Source organism: Phyllobates terribilis, unplaced genomic scaffold (assembly GCF_046119375.1).
Source record: "Phyllobates terribilis strain yellow unplaced genomic scaffold, ASM4611937v1 Scaffold_7__3_contigs__length_470593459, whole genome shotgun sequence".
In the NCBI taxonomy this organism is placed as follows: Eukaryota; Metazoa; Chordata; class Amphibia; order Anura; family Dendrobatidae; genus Phyllobates; species Phyllobates terribilis.
Genome location: NW_027362767.1, coordinates 13,767,127 through 13,784,167, shown reverse-complemented (window position 1 = coordinate 13,784,167; position 17,041 = coordinate 13,767,127). Strand labels below are relative to the sequence as shown.

Here is a 17,041-nt window from a genome sequence, read left to right as displayed (position 1 = left end):
AAACCTATTACCTTTGCTTGAACTACATGTTTCTGTCCCCCAATGTATTTCAGGGTGGTTGAAGTCTCCCATAATAATGACTTCTCCTTGAGTCGCTGCTTCATCTATTTGCTTTACGAGGATATTCTCCGCTACTTCCATTATTTTTGGAGACTTCTAACAAAATACTGATAGGAGTTTGTTATGAGTGGCTGTCGCTGGATCGCGGACACATGGCTGTCGCTGGATCGCGGACACATGGCTGTCGCTGGATCGCGGACACATGGCTGTCGCTGGATCGCGGACACATGGCTGTCGCTGGATCGCGGATACATGGCTGTCGCTGGATCGCGGATACATGGCTGTCGCTGGATGGTGGATACATGACTGTTGGTGGATACATGGCTTGCTGGATGGTGGATACATGGCTGTTGATGGATCGTGGACACATGGCTGTTGATGGATCGTGGACACATGGCTGTTGATGGATCGTGGACACATGGCTGTTGATGGATCGTGGACACATGGCTGTTGATGGACCGTGGACACATGGCTGTTGATGGACCGTGGACACATGGCTGTTGATGGACCGTGGACACATGGCTGTTGATGGACCGTGGACACATGGCTGTTGATGGACCGTGGACACATGGCTGTTGATGGACCGTGGACACATGCCTGTTGATGGACCGTGGACACATGCCTGTTGATGGACCGTGGACACATGGCTGTTGCTGGATCGTGGACACATGGCCTATTGGTTAATATTAGGTCTAGCAGTGCCCCCCTTCTTGTTGGGTCCTGAACCAGTTGTGAAAGGTAATTGTCTCTCATAGTTGTCAAAAACCTATTACCTTTGCTTGAACTACATGTTTCTGTCCCCCAATGTATTTCAGGGTAGTTGAAGTCTCCCATAATAATGACTTCTCCTTGAGTCGCTGCTTCATCTATTTGCTTTACGAGGATATTCTCCGCTACTTCCATTATTTTTGGAGACTTATAACAAACTCCTATCAGTATTTTGTTAGGAGTGGCTGTCGCTGGATCGTGGACACATGGCTGTCGCTGGATCGTGGACACATGGCTGTCGCTGGATCGTGGACACATGGCTGTCGCTGGATCGTGGACACATGGCTGTCGCTGGATCGTGGACACATGGCTGTCGCTGGATCGTGGACACATGGCTGTCGCTGGATCGCGGACACATGGCTGTCGCTGGATGGTGGATACATGGCTGTCGCTGGATGGTGGATACATGGCTGTCGCTGGATGGTGGATACATGGCTGTCGCTGGATGGTGGATACATGGCTGTCGCTGGATGGTGGATACATGACTGTTGATGGATACATGGCTTGCTGGATGGTGGATACATGGCTGTTGATGGATCGTGGACACATGGCTGTTGATGGATCGTGGACACATGGCTGTTGATGGATCGTGGACACATGGCTGTTGATGGATCGTGGACACATGGCTGTTGATGGATCGTGGACACATGGCTGTTGATGGATCGTGGACACATGGCTGTTGATGGACCGTGGACACATGGCTGTTGATGGACCGTGGACACATGGCTGTTGATGGACCGTGGACACATGGCTGTTGATGGACCGTGGACACATGGCTGTTGCTGGATCGTGGACACATGGCTGTTGCTGGATCGTGGACACATGGCTGTTGCTGGATGTCGATTGCTCTGTGGATCAGAGACAGTTTCTTCAGGTTTCCAGGTTACTAGTACCAGGGATATTGTGGCCTGGTTGATAGAGACTGAACAAATCGGATATTTTTCCACATTTTGCAGCATCAGTCCCTAAACCTTTCTTTTTCTTCTCCCTGATTTTTTCTGCACCCCCTTTTTGTTTTTGTTCGTTTTCCATGTTTTTTTCCAGTAGAGAACAAATGTCTGAAATATGTATCTTACACCCTTTAAAGAAAAAATACATTTTTCTTGGTAATCTTTAACCAAAATACTTCTGAGCCTTCCCATCTTCCTGTAATCTTTTCCCAACACAAGGCAGCACACAATATTCTGCCAAGTTACAATTTCTCAGAGAAAATGTAGCTCTTATGTTATGGCCCTGGGGATCATGAGCGGTGTCCTGTCACTCAGTGAGGTCCGGGGCTGCAGTGCCTCATTCTCCTCGGCTGAGCAGTCAGCAGTCAGATGGATTACAGCGGGGGACATCTTCGGACAGGTGAGTATAATGATTTTTTTTTAGCTTATTCTTATTTTTACACCATGACACAGCAGGGGCAGACTACTACTCTCATCATTGTCCCTTGCTCACGCTGATCGCAGCACCTGCAGGGGACAATGATGAGGGCAGAGTTCAGCACCCGGTGCTTGGGAACAGCGCTAACTGTGCACTGATTCCCAGGTGCCGGTACGTGTCACACTGATGACACACGGATGTCATCTGTGTGCTATCAATGTGAGCGTGTGTGGGACATTTTGCCGCCCGTGCTGTGCGTAAAAAATGGACATGTCAATGTGTTTTGCCCACGGACACACGGTCCGTGGAAGCACACTGACATGTGCACAGACCCATTCATTACGTGTGTCAATGTCTCTAGTACATGTAGAAACGGACACCACACGCACTCGAATCACAGACATCTGAAAGACTCATAAAACTCAGCGTACCCGCAAGAGACATTGACATGCTGTGGATTTGAAACACGAACTGCAGGTCAGTTTACTCTGAGTAACAAAATAAAGCACAGCGGGCAGGAGGCCCACAGCCTTGAGCCCACTGCACACCTCCATGTTTCTAGCACGTGTGGCGTCCGTTTACCACGTACCTGAGACACATGTACACGCACAGCCATTATAATCTATGGTAACCAGCAAAGGTAAAGCAGACAGCTGCGGGCTGATCTTATCAGGCTGGGAAGGTCCCTGGTTATTGGGCCCTTCCCAGCCTAAAAATATCAGTCCACAGCCATCCCGAAAGTGGCGCATCACATTAAATACGCCAAATCTGGCGCTTCGCCTTGACTCTTTCCGATTGCCCTGGTGTGTTGGCAAACGGGGTAATGGTAGTTAGATAAACACCCCAACACATTCTCTCATTCACCACTTTATTCAAAATGGAAAAAATTCCCATGCAGGTCAGCCATAGTCTACCGAATCTGATGTAGTCCAGGGACTAAGACGAACAAAGGCTGTGGATCCATGTTGTGACGCTCCAGAACCTTCCCCTACAGCCCCTTTTGGGTCCCACTGCATACTATAAGTCATGGCGACTCTGAAGAGCGGTGACCTCAGTAGTGTCACCGCTCTTCAGACATTCTGGGTCTCACGCTGCGCTCAGCGGCTGTGAAGAGCAGTAATGTTACTGCTGTCACCGCTCTTCACAGTCACGGAGTCACGCGGGGTCTCGGTCAGTAGTGGGGTGGTTGTCTGATGGACCCCTCTCCATTACTAACACCAGGGCTTGATGCCAGCGGACATTACACAGCTGATATCAACCACAAAACAGTTACCCTGATCACCACCACACCGGAGCAATCAGGAAGAGTGGGCGAAGCGCCAGATATTGAGCATCTCAGGTGATGCTCCCCCTCTGGGCGGCTGCGGGCTGCTGTTATTGGGCTGGGAAGGGACAATAACCAGAGACCTTCTCAGCCTAATAATAGCAGCTCACAGCTGTCTGCTTTCCCTTTGCTGATTATCAAAAATAGTTGAGACCCCATGTGGTTCTTTCATTTAATACTTTATTTATTCGGAAAGCACTAAAAGCTATTTATATATCCATCAGCTATTATATCTATGTATATCTATTATATATTATCTATCTCTCTCTTATCTATCATCTATTATGTATCTATCATTATCTGCTATCAACTATTTATTATCTATCTGCTATCTATATTATCTAACATCTATTTATCATCTATCTATCTATCATTTATCTATCTGTCATCTATATATGATCCTCTTCAAACGTCCATTTTTTTTGGCTCATGTGCGGTTTGTTTTTTAAGTACCGCAAATATGGCCACCCGCACACGCATTGCTTTCTCTGGTGGTGCACACATCTCAGGTTTTCACCATGACCATGTGTCCATGTGAACAACCCACAGACATGTCCTTTTTTTTCCCAACAGCGGAGGTAATGCTTGGCACGCAGGTGTACACTGATGACATCCTCAACGCTGCTCACCTCCCAATGCTGTGTAGAAGTAAGCAATGCCAAACAAACTCTTTATAGTGAACCAGACAGCTGATCAGGGCTGGCTCCAGGTTTCCGCGGGCCCCGGGCAAAAGTCTCAGTGACACACGGTACGCAGACATGCACGCACACACACACAAGGTACGCAGAAACGCACACAGCATGCAGAAACGCACACACACGGTACGCAGACACGCACACAGCACGCAGACATGCACACACACACACGGTACGCAGACACGCACACGGCACGCAGACATGCACACACACACACGGTACGCAGACACGCACACACACGGCAAGCAGACACGCACGGCACGCACACACACGGCAAGCAGACACGCACGGCACGCAGACATGCACACACACGGTACGCAGACATGCACACACACACGGCATTCCAGGATTGGGGGGTGAGGGGTACCATGCATACCAGGATTGGGGGGTGAGGGGTGCCATGCATACCAGGATTGGGGGGTGAGGGGTGCCACGCATACCAGGATTGGGGGTGAGCGAGCCATGCATACCAGGATTGAGGGGTGCCATGCATACCAGGATTGGGGGGTGAGGGGTGCCATGCATACCAGGATTGGGGGGTGAGGGGTGCCATGCATACCAGGATTGGGGATGAGCGAGCCATGCATACCAGGATTGAGGGGTGCCATGCATACCAGAATTGGGGGGTGAGGGGTGCCATGCATACCAGGATTGGGGGGTGAAGGGTACCACGCATACCAGGATTGGGGGGTGAGGGGTGCCACGCATACCAGGATTGGGGGGTGAGGGGTGCCACGCATACCAGGATTGGGGGGTGCCATGCATACCAGGATTGGGGATGAGCGAGCCATGCATACCAGGATTGGGGATGAGCGAGCCATGCATACCAGGATTGAGGGGTGCCATGCATACCAGGATTGGGGATGAGCGAGCCATGCATACCAGGATTGAGGGGTGCCATGCATACCAGGATTGGGGATGAGCGAGCCATGCATACCAGGATTGGGGGGTGAGGGCTGAATGCCCCTCATTACCAGCACCCCTCTGACAACTCTTCCTGCCAGGGGGGAAAGAGATGTTAAATGGGTGTGGATTGGGGTGAGCTGTGGCGCTGTCTCTTCTTGGTCAGCGCTCTGTGGTACTGTATCTTCCATGTGGACTGTTAGATCACACATTATAACAGGATTGTCTTCACCGGGAATGGCTTTTTCTCGGTTTTCTCCTTGTTTGTATTGGATTATATGATTAATAAACCGTTGTGCTTTCATTAGTGTTTCATCCTTTCTTCTCATTCGTGTCCATGTGGGCGGCTCTCTCTCTCGGTTAGTAGGTTGCTCGCTCCCGCTGTTTTCTGGCCATTCTTTCCTCTGCTTTTGACCACAGCGTCCTCCACTTCCCCAGCTCCTCCCCGTGCTCCGGTTGTGGTACCGGCCGCCACCCCTCTCTGTAGCAGTGGTATGTGCGGAGTGATCCCGCTCACTAGAGGTTGAGGAAGAATACGAGCGCTGCATGTTGTGGCGCCGGAAGTGACGTAGCTTCTCTCGCCCGCGCCTTCCTGACTGTCTGGTCGTGCCGGAAGTGACGCTCCGCTCCTCCTCTCTCTGGGTCATTGGTCCGGTCCTGTTTCCGGCGTGTCCTTGACCTGTGCCCGACCATGTTATCTCGCTGCCTGGCCCGGGCGCTGCGGTGTCCCGTCACCAGTGTCCGGCGGGTGAGTTGTGGGCTGAGGAAGATTGTCCGGCATCTGGGGGTGGTGTCCTGTCAGTGTCCCCTGGGCCAGAGCAGCTCCGCCCGTGTATCCCCCCCCCCCATATACCTCCGGTGTATCTACCTCCCGTGTATCCCCCCCATATACCTCCCGTGTATCTACCTCCCGTGTATCCCCCCCATATGCCTCCCGTGTATCCCCCCCCATATACCTCCCGTGTATCCCCCCCATATACCTCCCGTGTATCCCCCCCCATATACCTCCCGTGTATCCCCCCCCATATACCTCCCGTGTATCCCCCCCCATATACCTCCCGTGTATCCCCCCCATATACCTCCCGTGTATCCCCCCCATATACCTCCCGTGTATCCCCCCCCATATACCTCCCGTGTATCCCCCCCCCATATACCTCCTGTGTATCCCCCCCCCATATACCTCCTGTGTATCCCCCCCCCCATATACCTCCCGTGTATCCCCCCCCATATACCTCCCGTGTATCCCCCCCATATACCTCCCGTGTATCCCCCCCCCATGTACCTCCCGTGTATCCCCCCCCCATGTACCTCCCGTGTATCCCCCCCCATATACCTCCCGTGTATCCCCCCCCATATACCTCCCGTGTATCCCCCCCCATATACCTCCCGTGTATCCCCCCCATATACCTCCCGTGTATCCCCCCCATATACCTCCCGTGTATCCCCCCCCATATACCTCCCGTGTATCCCCCCCCATATACCTCCCGTGTATCCCCCCCATATACCTCCCGTGTATCCCCCCCATATACCTCCCGTGTATCCCCCCCATATACCTCCCGTGTATCCCCCCCATATACCTCCCGTGTATCCCCCCCATATACCTCCCGTGTATCCCCCCCCATATACCTCCCGTGTATCCCCCCCCATATACCTCCCGTGTATCCCCTCCCGTGTATCCCCCCCCATATACCTCCCGTGTATCCCCCCCCATATACCTCCCGTGTATCCCCCCCCATATACCTCCCGTGTATCCCCCCCATATACCTCCCGTGTATTCCCCCCCCATATACCTCCCGTGTATTCCCCCCCCCATATACCTCCCGTGTATTCCCCCCCCCATATACCTCCCGTGTATTCCCCCCCCATATACCTCCCGTGTATTCCCCCCCCATATACCTCCCGTGTATCCCCCCCCATATACCTCCCGTGTATCCCCCCCCATATACCTCCCGTGTATCCCCCCCATATACCTCCCGTGTATCCCCCCCCATATACCTCCCGTGTATCCCCTCCCGTGTATCCCCCCCATATACCTCCCGTGTATCCCCCCCATATACCTCCCGTGTATCCCCCCCCATATACCTCCCGTGTATTCCCCCCCCATATACCTTCCGTGTATTCCCCCCCCATATACCTCCCGTGTATCCCCCCCATATACCTCCCTTGTATCCCCCCCATATACCTCCCGTGTATCCCCCCCCATATACCTCCCGTGTATCCCCCCCATATACCTCCCGTGTATCCCCCCCATATACCTCCCGTGTATCCCCCCCATATACCTCCCGTGTATCCCCCCCCATATACCTCCCGTGTATCCCCCCCCATATACCTCCCGTGTATCCCCCCCATATACCTCCCGTGTATCCCCCCCCATATACCTCCCGTGTATCCCCCCCCATATACCTCCCTTGTATCCCCCCCATATACCTCCCGTGTATCCCCCCCATATACCTCCCGTGTATCCCCCTCCCGTGTATCCCCCCCATATACCTCCCGTGTATCCCCCCCATATACCTCCCGTGTATCCCCCCCATATACCTCCCGTGTATCCCCCCCATATACCTCCCGTGTATCCCCCCCATATACCTCCCGTGTATCCCCCCCATATACCTCCCGTGTATCCCCCCCCATATACCTCCCGTGTATCCCCCCCCATATACCTCCCGTGTATCCCCCCCCATATACCTCCCGTGTATCCCCCCCCCATATACCTCCCGTGTATCCCCCCCCCATATACCTCCCGTGTATCCCCCCCATATACCTCCCGTGTATCCCCCCCATATACCTCCCGTGTATCCCCCCCATATACCTCCCGTGTATCCCCCCCATATACCTCCCGTGTATTCCCCCCCCATATACCTCCCGTGTATTCCCCCCCCATATACCTCCCGTGTATTCCCCCCCCATATACCTCCCGTGTATCCCCCCCCATATACCTCCCGTGTATCCCCCCCCATATACCTCCCGTGTATCCCCCCCCATATACCTCCCGTGTATCCCCCCCCATATACCTCCCGTGTATCCCCCCCCATATACCTCCCGTGTATCCCCCCCCATATACCTCCCGTGTATCCCCCCCCATATACCTCCCGTGTATCCCCCCCCATATACCTCCCGTGTATCCCCCCCATATACCTCCCGTGTATCCCCCTCCCGTGTATCCCCCCCCATATACCTCCCGTGTATCCCCCCCATATACCTCCCGTGTATCCCCCCCCATATACCTCCCGTGTATCCCCCCCCCATATACCTCCCGTGTATCCCCCCCATATACCTCCCGTGTATCCCCCCCATATACCTCCCGTGTATCCCCCCCATATACCTCCCGTGTATCCCCCCATATACCTCCCGTGTATCCCCCCCATATACCTCCCGTGTATCCCCCCCCATATACCTCCCGTGTATCCCCCCCCATATACCTCCCGTGTATCCCCCCCATATACCTCCCGTGTATCCCCCCCCATATACCTCCCGTGTATCCCCCCCATATACCTCCCGTGTATCCCCCCCCATATACCTCCCGTGTATCCCCCCCATATACCTCCCGTGTATCCCCCCCATATACCTCCCGTGTATCCCCCCCATATACCTCCCGTGTATCCCCCCCATATACCTCCCGTGTATCCCCCCCATATACCTCCCGTGTATCCCCCCCATATACCTCCCGTGTATCCCCCCCCATATACCTCCCGTGTATCCCCCCCCATATACCTCCCGTGTATCCCCCCCATATACCTCCCGTGTATCCCCCCCCCATATACCTCCCGTGTATCCCCCCCCCATATACCTCCCGTGTATCCCCCCCCATATACCTCCCGTGTATCCCCCCCCATATACCTCCCGTGTATCCCCCCCCATATACCTCCCGTGTATCCCCCCCCATATACCTCCCGTGTATCCCCCCCCATATACCTCCCGTGTATCCCCCCCATATACCTCCCGTGTATCCCCCCCCATATACCTCCCGTGTATCCCCCCCCATATACCTCCCGTGTATCCCCCCCCATATACCTCCCGTGTATCCCCCCCCATATACCTCCCGTGTATCCCCCCCCATATACCTCCCGTGTATCCCCCCCCATATACCTCCCGTGTATCCCCCCCCATATACCTCCCGTGTATCCCCCCCCATATACCTCCCGTGTATCCCCCCCATATACCTCCCGTGTATCCCCCCCCATATACCTCCCGTGTATCCCCCCCCATATACCTCCCGTGTATCCCCCCCCATATACCTCCCGTGTATCCCCCCCCATATACCTCCCGTGTATCCCCCCCCATATACCTCCCGTGTATCCCCCCCCATATACCTCCCGTGTATCCCCCCCCATATACCTCCCGTGTATCCCCCCCCATATACCTCCCGTGTATCCCCCCCCATATACCTCCCGTGTATCCCCCCCCATATACCTCCCGTGTATCCCCCCCCATATACCTCCCGTGTATCCCCCCCCATATACCTCCCGTGTATCCCCCCCCATATACCTCCCGTGTATCCCCCCCCATATACCTCCCGTGTATCCCCCCCCATATACCTCCCGTGTATCCCCCCCCATATACCTCCCGTGTATCCCCCTCCATATACCTCCCGTGTATCCCCCTCCCGTGTATCCCCCCCATATACCTCCCGTGTATCCCCCCCATATACCTCCCGTGTATCCCCCCCATATACCTCCCGTGTATCCCCCCCATATACCTCCCGTGTATCCCCCCCCATATACCTCCCGTGTATCCCCCCCCATATACCTCCCGTGTATCCCCCCCCATATACCTCCCGTGTATCCCCCCCCATATACCTCCCGTGTATCCCCCCCCATATACCTCCCGTGTATCCCCCCCCATATACCTCCCGTGTATCCCCCCCCATATACCTCCCGTGTATCCCCCCCCATATACCTCCCGTGTATCCCCCCCATATACCTCCCGTGTATCCCCCCCATATACCTCCCTTGTATCCCCCCCATATACCTCCCTTGTATCCCCCCCATATACCTCCCTTGTATCCCCCCCATATACCTCCCTTGTATCCCCCCCATATACCTCCCTTGTATCCCCCCCATATACCTCCCTTGTATCCCCCCCATATACCTCCCGTGTTTCCCCCCCCCATATACCTCCCGTGTATCCCCCCCATATACCTCCCGTGTATCCCCCCCATATACCTCCCGTGTATCCCCCCCATATACCTCCCGTGTATCCCCCCCCCATATACCTCCCGTGTATCCCCCCCCATATACCTCCCGTGTATCCCCCCCCATATACCTCCCGTGTATCCCCCCCCATATACCTCCCGTGTATCCCCCCCCATATACCTCCCGTGTATCCCCCCCCATATACCTCCCGTGTATCCCCCCCCATATACCTCCCGTGTATCCCCCCCCATATACCTCCCGTGTATCCCCCCCCATATACCTCCCGTGTATCCCCCCCATATACCTCCCGTGTATCCCCCCCATATACCTCCCGTGTATCCCCCCCATATACCTCCCGTGTATCCCCCCCATATACCTCCCGTGTATCCCCCCCATATACCTCCCGTGTATCCCCCCCATATACCTCCCGTGTATCCCCCCCCATATACCTCCCGTGTATCCCCCCCCATATACCTCCCGTGTATCCCCCCCCATATACCTCCCGTGTATCCCCCCCCATATACCTCCCGTGTATCCCCCCCCATATACCTCCCGTGTATCCCCCCCCATATACCTCCCGTGTATCCCCCCCCGTGTATCCCCCTCCCGTGTATCCCCCCCATATACGTCCCGTGTATCCCCCCCCATATACGTCCCGTGTATCCCCCCCATATACCTCCCGTGTATCCCCCCCCATATACCTCCCGTGTATCCCCCCCCATATACCTCCCGTGTATCCCCCCCCCATATACCTCCCGTGTATCCCCCCCCCATATACCTCCCGTGTATCCCCCCCCCCATATACCTCCCGTGTATCCCCCCCCCCCATATACCTCCCGTGTATCCCCCCCCCCATATACCTCCCGTGTATCCCCCCCCCCCATATACCTCCCGTGTATCCCCCCCCATATGCCTCCCGTGTATCCCCCCCCATATGCCTCCCGCGGTGTACCGCCCCCCCCCCCCGCACACCTCCCGCGGTGTTCCCCCCCCCCATATACCTCCCGCGGTGTACCGCCCCCCCCCCCCCCCCCCCCGCACACCTCCCGCGGTGGTCACCCCCCATATACCTCCCGCGGTGTACCGCCCCCCCCCCCGCACACCTCCCACGGTGTACCCCCCCCCCCGCACACCTCCTGTGGTGTCCGCCCCCCGCACACCTCCCGCGGTGTACCCCGCACACCCATACATACACTCTGTGTGTGTTTATTTAACATGACATTCGCTCCTGTCTTGCAGGGCCCCAGGGTGCCTCGTCCTGTCACACGTGAGTAGATCTCTTTTGCCTCTGGCTCTCCTCCTTTTTTTCTCTTTTAGTCTCTATAATGTTTGTCTTTCAGAGATAGCGGCGAGCCACGTTACATCCGCCAGCGATCTCTGGATCCTCCGGTAAGTGTGGGGTGCTCTGATGGGGGACCTGCCATGGACGGCTGGGGCAGGGGGACCTGCGCTGGATGGCTGGGGCAGGGGGGACCTGTGTTGGACGGCTGGGGGACCTGTGCTGTGGGACGGGTGGGATAGAAGGACTGCTGCAGGCACAGCATTGCTGCTCTCATTCTTCTCTCTGCAGAGTCTCTCTTTCTAGCCTCCATGCTGCCAGGTTTTACCGGACGTCGGCGGTCTGCAGTAAGTGTTGTATACGGCGGCTCAAGCTTCCTGTCCATTTCCACTAAACCTCTCCCCCTCTTCCTGGCAGGGCAGGACGTGCTGACTGTGAACACTCCCGCATTCGCAGAGTCTGTCACAGAAGGAGATGTCAGGTGGGAGAAGGGTGAGTGACATTATCTCTGCCGGGTGCTGATTGTGGGATGTGACCTGCATTACAGGCGATGGCGGAGGAGTATGAGGCAGTTTTAGGTAGTCCTGTATGTGGTACCTGGGGCAGTGATGTCTGCAGGTTATGATGATCACTGATCAGTAGAGATGATCAAATTGTTTTGATGCAAATTATTATTATAGCGCCATTTATTCCATGGCACTTTACATGTCATAGTGGTATATGTAATAAACAACAAGTACAATAATTATGAACAATACAAGTCAGCGACGGGTACAGGAGGAGCGAGGACCCTGCCCGGGAGGGCTCAAAATCTACAGGGGATGGGTGAGGATACAGTAGGTGAGGGTAGAGCTGGTCGTGCAGCGGTATGGTGGAGCGAGGACCCTGCCCGCGAGGGCTCACAGTCTACAAGGGATGGGTGAGGATACAGTAGGTGGGGTATAGCTGGTCGTGCAGCGGTATGGTGGAGCGAGGACCCCGCCCGCGAGGGCTCACAATCTACAGGGGATGGGTGAGGATACAGTAGGTGAGGGTAGAGCTGGTCGTGCAGCGGTATGGTGGAGCGGTGGTTACTGCAGGTTGTAGGCTTGTCGGAAGAGGTCGGTCTTCAGGCTCCTTTTGAAGGTTTCCACGGTAGGCGAGAGTCTGATGTGTTGGGGTAGAGAGTTCCAGAGTAGAGGGGAAGCACGGGAGAAATCTTGTATGCGATTGTGGGAAGAGGAGATAAGAGGGGAGTAGAGCAGGAGATCTTGTGAGGATCGGAGGTTGCGTGCAGGTATGTACCAAGAGACTAGGTCACAGATATATGGAGGAGACAGGTTGTGGATGGCTTTGTATGCCAGGGTTAGGGTTTTGAACTGCAGTCTTTGGGTAATGGGGAGCCAGTGAAGGGATTGACAGAGGGGAGAGGCCGGGGAATAGTGGGGGGGACAGGTGGATTAGTCGGGCAGCAGAGTTTAGGGTAGATTGGAGGGGCGCAAGAGTGTTAGAGGGGAGGCCACAGAGCAGTAGTCAAGGCGGGAGATGATGAGGGCGTGCACTATTGTTTTTGCAGATTCGTGGTTGAGGAATGTGCGGATCCGGGAGATATTTTTTGAGTTGGAGTCGGCAGGAAGTGGAAAGGGCTTGGATATGTGGTGTGAAGGAGAGATCATAGTCCAGGGTTACTCCAAGGCAGCGAGCTTATGGGACTGGGGAGAGTGAACAGCCATTGACGTTGATAGGTCAGTTGGGGGGGGGGGGAGAGATGATGAATTCAGTTTTGTCCATGTTAAGTTTTAGAAATCTGGCAGAGAAGAAGGATGAGATGGCGGACAGACATTGTGGGATTCTGGTTAGTAGGGAGGAGATATCGGGTCCAGAGAGGTAGATCTGTGTGTCATCAGCATAGAGGTGATACTGAAAGCCATGGGACTCTATGAGCTGTCTCAGGCCGAGGGTGTAGATGGAGAAGAGCAGAGGTCCTAGGACTGAACCTTGGGGGACACCGACAGATAGGGGGCGAGATGAGGAGGTGGTGTGTGAGTGGGAGACACTGAATGTCCGGTCTGTTAGGTATGAGGAGATCCAGGATAGGGCCAAGTCTGTGATGCCGAGAGATGAGAGAGTCTGTAGTAAGAGCGAATGGTCCACTGTGTCGAAGGCAGATGACAGGTCCAGGAGGAGGAGGACGACTGAGTAGTGTCGTTTGGATTTGGCGGTTAGTAGGTCGTTGGTGACTTTCAATCGAATAGAATTTGAGTCAAATTTTATGAAATTTGAATGTTTGGAAAGTTTGAAGCATTTGTGATTTTATTTATTTGTCAAAAGAATGCGCTCCGCCTATTTACACATTGCACAATATTGCATCAGTCACAGAAAGCTGGCACCACCGCCTGCCCGTAATTCCTTGCTGCATTCACATCACACGGTATGCCAATGCCAATCAGGTGGGGCTGTCTGAGCCTGTATAAAAGCAAGGCAGGGAATGCAGCAGACATTTTATAGTAAGTCTGGGTAGTGCATATTTAGCATAGCTCAGCAAATGTGTACAACTGCAACAGTGAAAAAGATGAGAGTAGTAGTTTGTGAATAATGCAGAGAATCATTGACGGGTGATGACTGATCAGGGATGATGGAGCTGCATCTGTTCTGGATTTCAATCACAGTTACACGTTTTTTTTTTTCTTCATGCACTAGAAAGCAGCAGCAAGGCTCAGAAAATAACCTAAAATCGGTGTCAGAGACGGTGCGGTGCTTGTCACAAGTGACTGTGCTGAGGTTTTGCATTTCTTATGCAATCCCTTTTGTAAAGTGCAGAGGGGATTGTTTTTTAATAAATACAAAAGAAACCTCAAAATCCAGGCATGTGACACTGGATGTCAGCCTCATTTTTTTTGCACATCTTTTTTATACATCCACACACGCCACACTGCGCTCTGTTGCAGGTGCTCCTTGTTTGGTCTTGTACCCATCTATTTTTCCGGAGACAACAAGAAGGTAAAAACTGACACCATGGAAAAAAAAAAGTGTTTCTATGTGTGCGGAGTGTGGAGCTGATCGCCAAACAGCAGGAACCGTGTGACCATCCATGATTCCATATAATATGAAAAATTCCAGGACCTGTTGAAGCGCAGGCAGGTATGAAACGGCCGTGGTCGCTCAGATGTGCCGTTCTCTCCCTTGCCATCACTTTTTAAAGTGATTTTTGAATAAAACTTAGAATTTTTTTAACACTACCTAATTTTTCCTTTCACCTGTGACAGCACCACCTGAGAGGGATCCGCCCATCAAGGACAGGAAATCTACTGAAGTGAAAGGGTGGCACCTCTACCCCACATCAGTTGGGTTCCTGTCCTTGATGGGAGACCTCGTGCTGAAGGCAGGACGGTAGAAGATCGAGCTTAACCAGACCTGGCCCGGTCGCCTGGGAGAAAGGGCGTGTAGTGCTGGTGTACACTATGGAGTTAAGTGCATAGTTTGAGCCTGGTGGTGTTCATTTTGGTGTTGGTTTTTAGACACCACTGTCTTGGAGGTTCCTTCATGCTCTGTAACCAAACTGATGCGGAGGAGAGGTGCCGCCCCTTTATTCAGTAGGTTCCTGTCCTTGATGGGTGGATCCCTCTCTTAGGTGGTGCTGTCATGGGCTCTGGAAAATCCCATTACCATTAAGTAATTTAGTATTTTTGAGTGGTGATTATATTTTATTAAAAGAAATGTATTTTTTTTTTTCAAAATGTAGACCAATACCTGCTTGTCTGGCTTTGCACACCTGTTTTTCTAGTCCCCTTTGATCATCGTACATGCCACGCCTATACTGCGGTCTCCTGTCACGTTTTGCATTTCACTTGTGCTCCTACATCCCTTAAATTTCTTGTTGCCTCCTTTTTGGAAAAAGTTGAATAATTGGGATTGAACATATTGTCAAAAGTTAAGTGTTGTATAAAATGTATGGTTACAAGAGGGGGCAGCAGTATACCCATAGCCGTGTAAGAACGTGGGAGCAACAGCATCAAACATACAGGCGCATCTCACTAAATTAGAATATCATCAAAAAGTTACTTTATTTCAGTTCTTCAATACAAAAAGTGAAGCTCCTATATTATATAGAGTCATTACACACAGAGGGATCTATTATATAGAGTCATTACACACAGAGGGATCTATTATATAGAGTCATTACACACAGAGGGATCTATTATATAGAGTCATTACACACAGAGGGATCTATCATATAGAGTCATTACACACAGAGGGATCTATCATATAGAGTCATTACACACAGAGGGATCTATTATATAGAGTCATTACACGCAGAGGGATCTGTTATATAGAGTCATTACACGCAGAGGGATCTATTATATAGAGTCATTACACGCAGAGGGATCTATTATATAGAGTCATTACACGCAGAGGGATCTATTATATAGAGTCATTACACGCAGAGGGATCTATTATATAGAGTCATTACACGCAGAGGGATCTATTATATAGTCATTACACGCAGAGGGATCTATTATATAGAGTCATTACACGCAGAGGGATCTATTATATAGAGTCATTACACGCAGAGGGATCTATTATATAGAGTCATTACACGCAGAGGGATCTATTATATAGAGTCATTACACGCAGAGGGATCTATTATATAGAGTCATTACACGCAGAGGGATCTATTATATAGAGTCATTACACGCAGAGGGATCTATTATATAGAGTCATTACACGCAGAGGGATCTATTATATAGAGTCATTACACGCAGAGGGATCTATTATATAGAGTCATTACACGCAGAGGGATCTATTATATAGAGTCATTACACGCAGAGGGATCTATTATATAGAGTCATTACACGCAGAGGGATCTATTATATAGAGTCATTACACGCAGAGGGATCTATTATATAGAGTCATTACACGCAGAGGGATCTATTATATAGAGTCATTACACGCAGAGGGATCTATTATATAGAGTCATTACACGCAGAGGGATCTATTATATAGAGTCATTACACGCAGAGGGATCTATTATATAGTCATTACACGCAGAGGGATCTATTATAGTCATTACACGCAGAGGGATCTATTATATAGTCATTACACGCAGAGGGATCTATTATATAGTCATTACACGCAGAGGGATCTATTATATAGAGTCATTACACGCAGAGGGATCTATTATATAGAGTCATTACACGCAGAGGGATCTGTTATATAGAGTCATTACACGCAGAGGGATCTATTATATAGAGTCATTACACGCAGAGGGGTCTGTTATATAGAGTCATTACACGCAGAGGGGTCTGTTATATAGAGTCATTACACGCAGAGGGGTCTGTTATATAGAGTCATTACACGCAGAGGGGTCTGTTATATAGAGTCATTACACGCAGAGGGGTCTGTTATATAGAGTCATTACACGCAGAGGGGTCTGTTATATAGAGTCATTACACGCAGAGGGGTCTGTTATATAGAGTCATTACACGCAGAGGGGTCTGTTATATAGAGTCATTACACGCAGAGGGGTCTGTTA

The 17,041-nt window shown here is 52.3% G+C and overlaps 1 protein-coding gene across 1 annotated transcript in view; it reads left to right on the top strand.

Moving 5' to 3' along the window:
* Positions 1–5,704: 5,704 nt before the first annotated feature.
* The window catches only part of DLST (dihydrolipoamide S-succinyltransferase), a 36,357-nt gene continuing 25,020 nt past the window's right edge, over positions 5,705–17,041 (top strand). Inside the window, exons 1-5 of the mRNA XM_073638164.1 lie at positions 5,705–5,866; positions 11,490–11,517; positions 11,591–11,639; positions 11,821–11,876; positions 11,947–12,021. Of these exons, the coding sequence (XP_073494265.1) occupies positions 5,810–5,866; positions 11,490–11,517; positions 11,591–11,639; positions 11,821–11,876; positions 11,947–12,021 (265 nt within the window). The 5' untranslated portion in view covers positions 5,705–5,809. The remainder of the gene's footprint in view (positions 5,867–11,489; positions 11,518–11,590; positions 11,640–11,820; positions 11,877–11,946; positions 12,022–17,041) is intronic.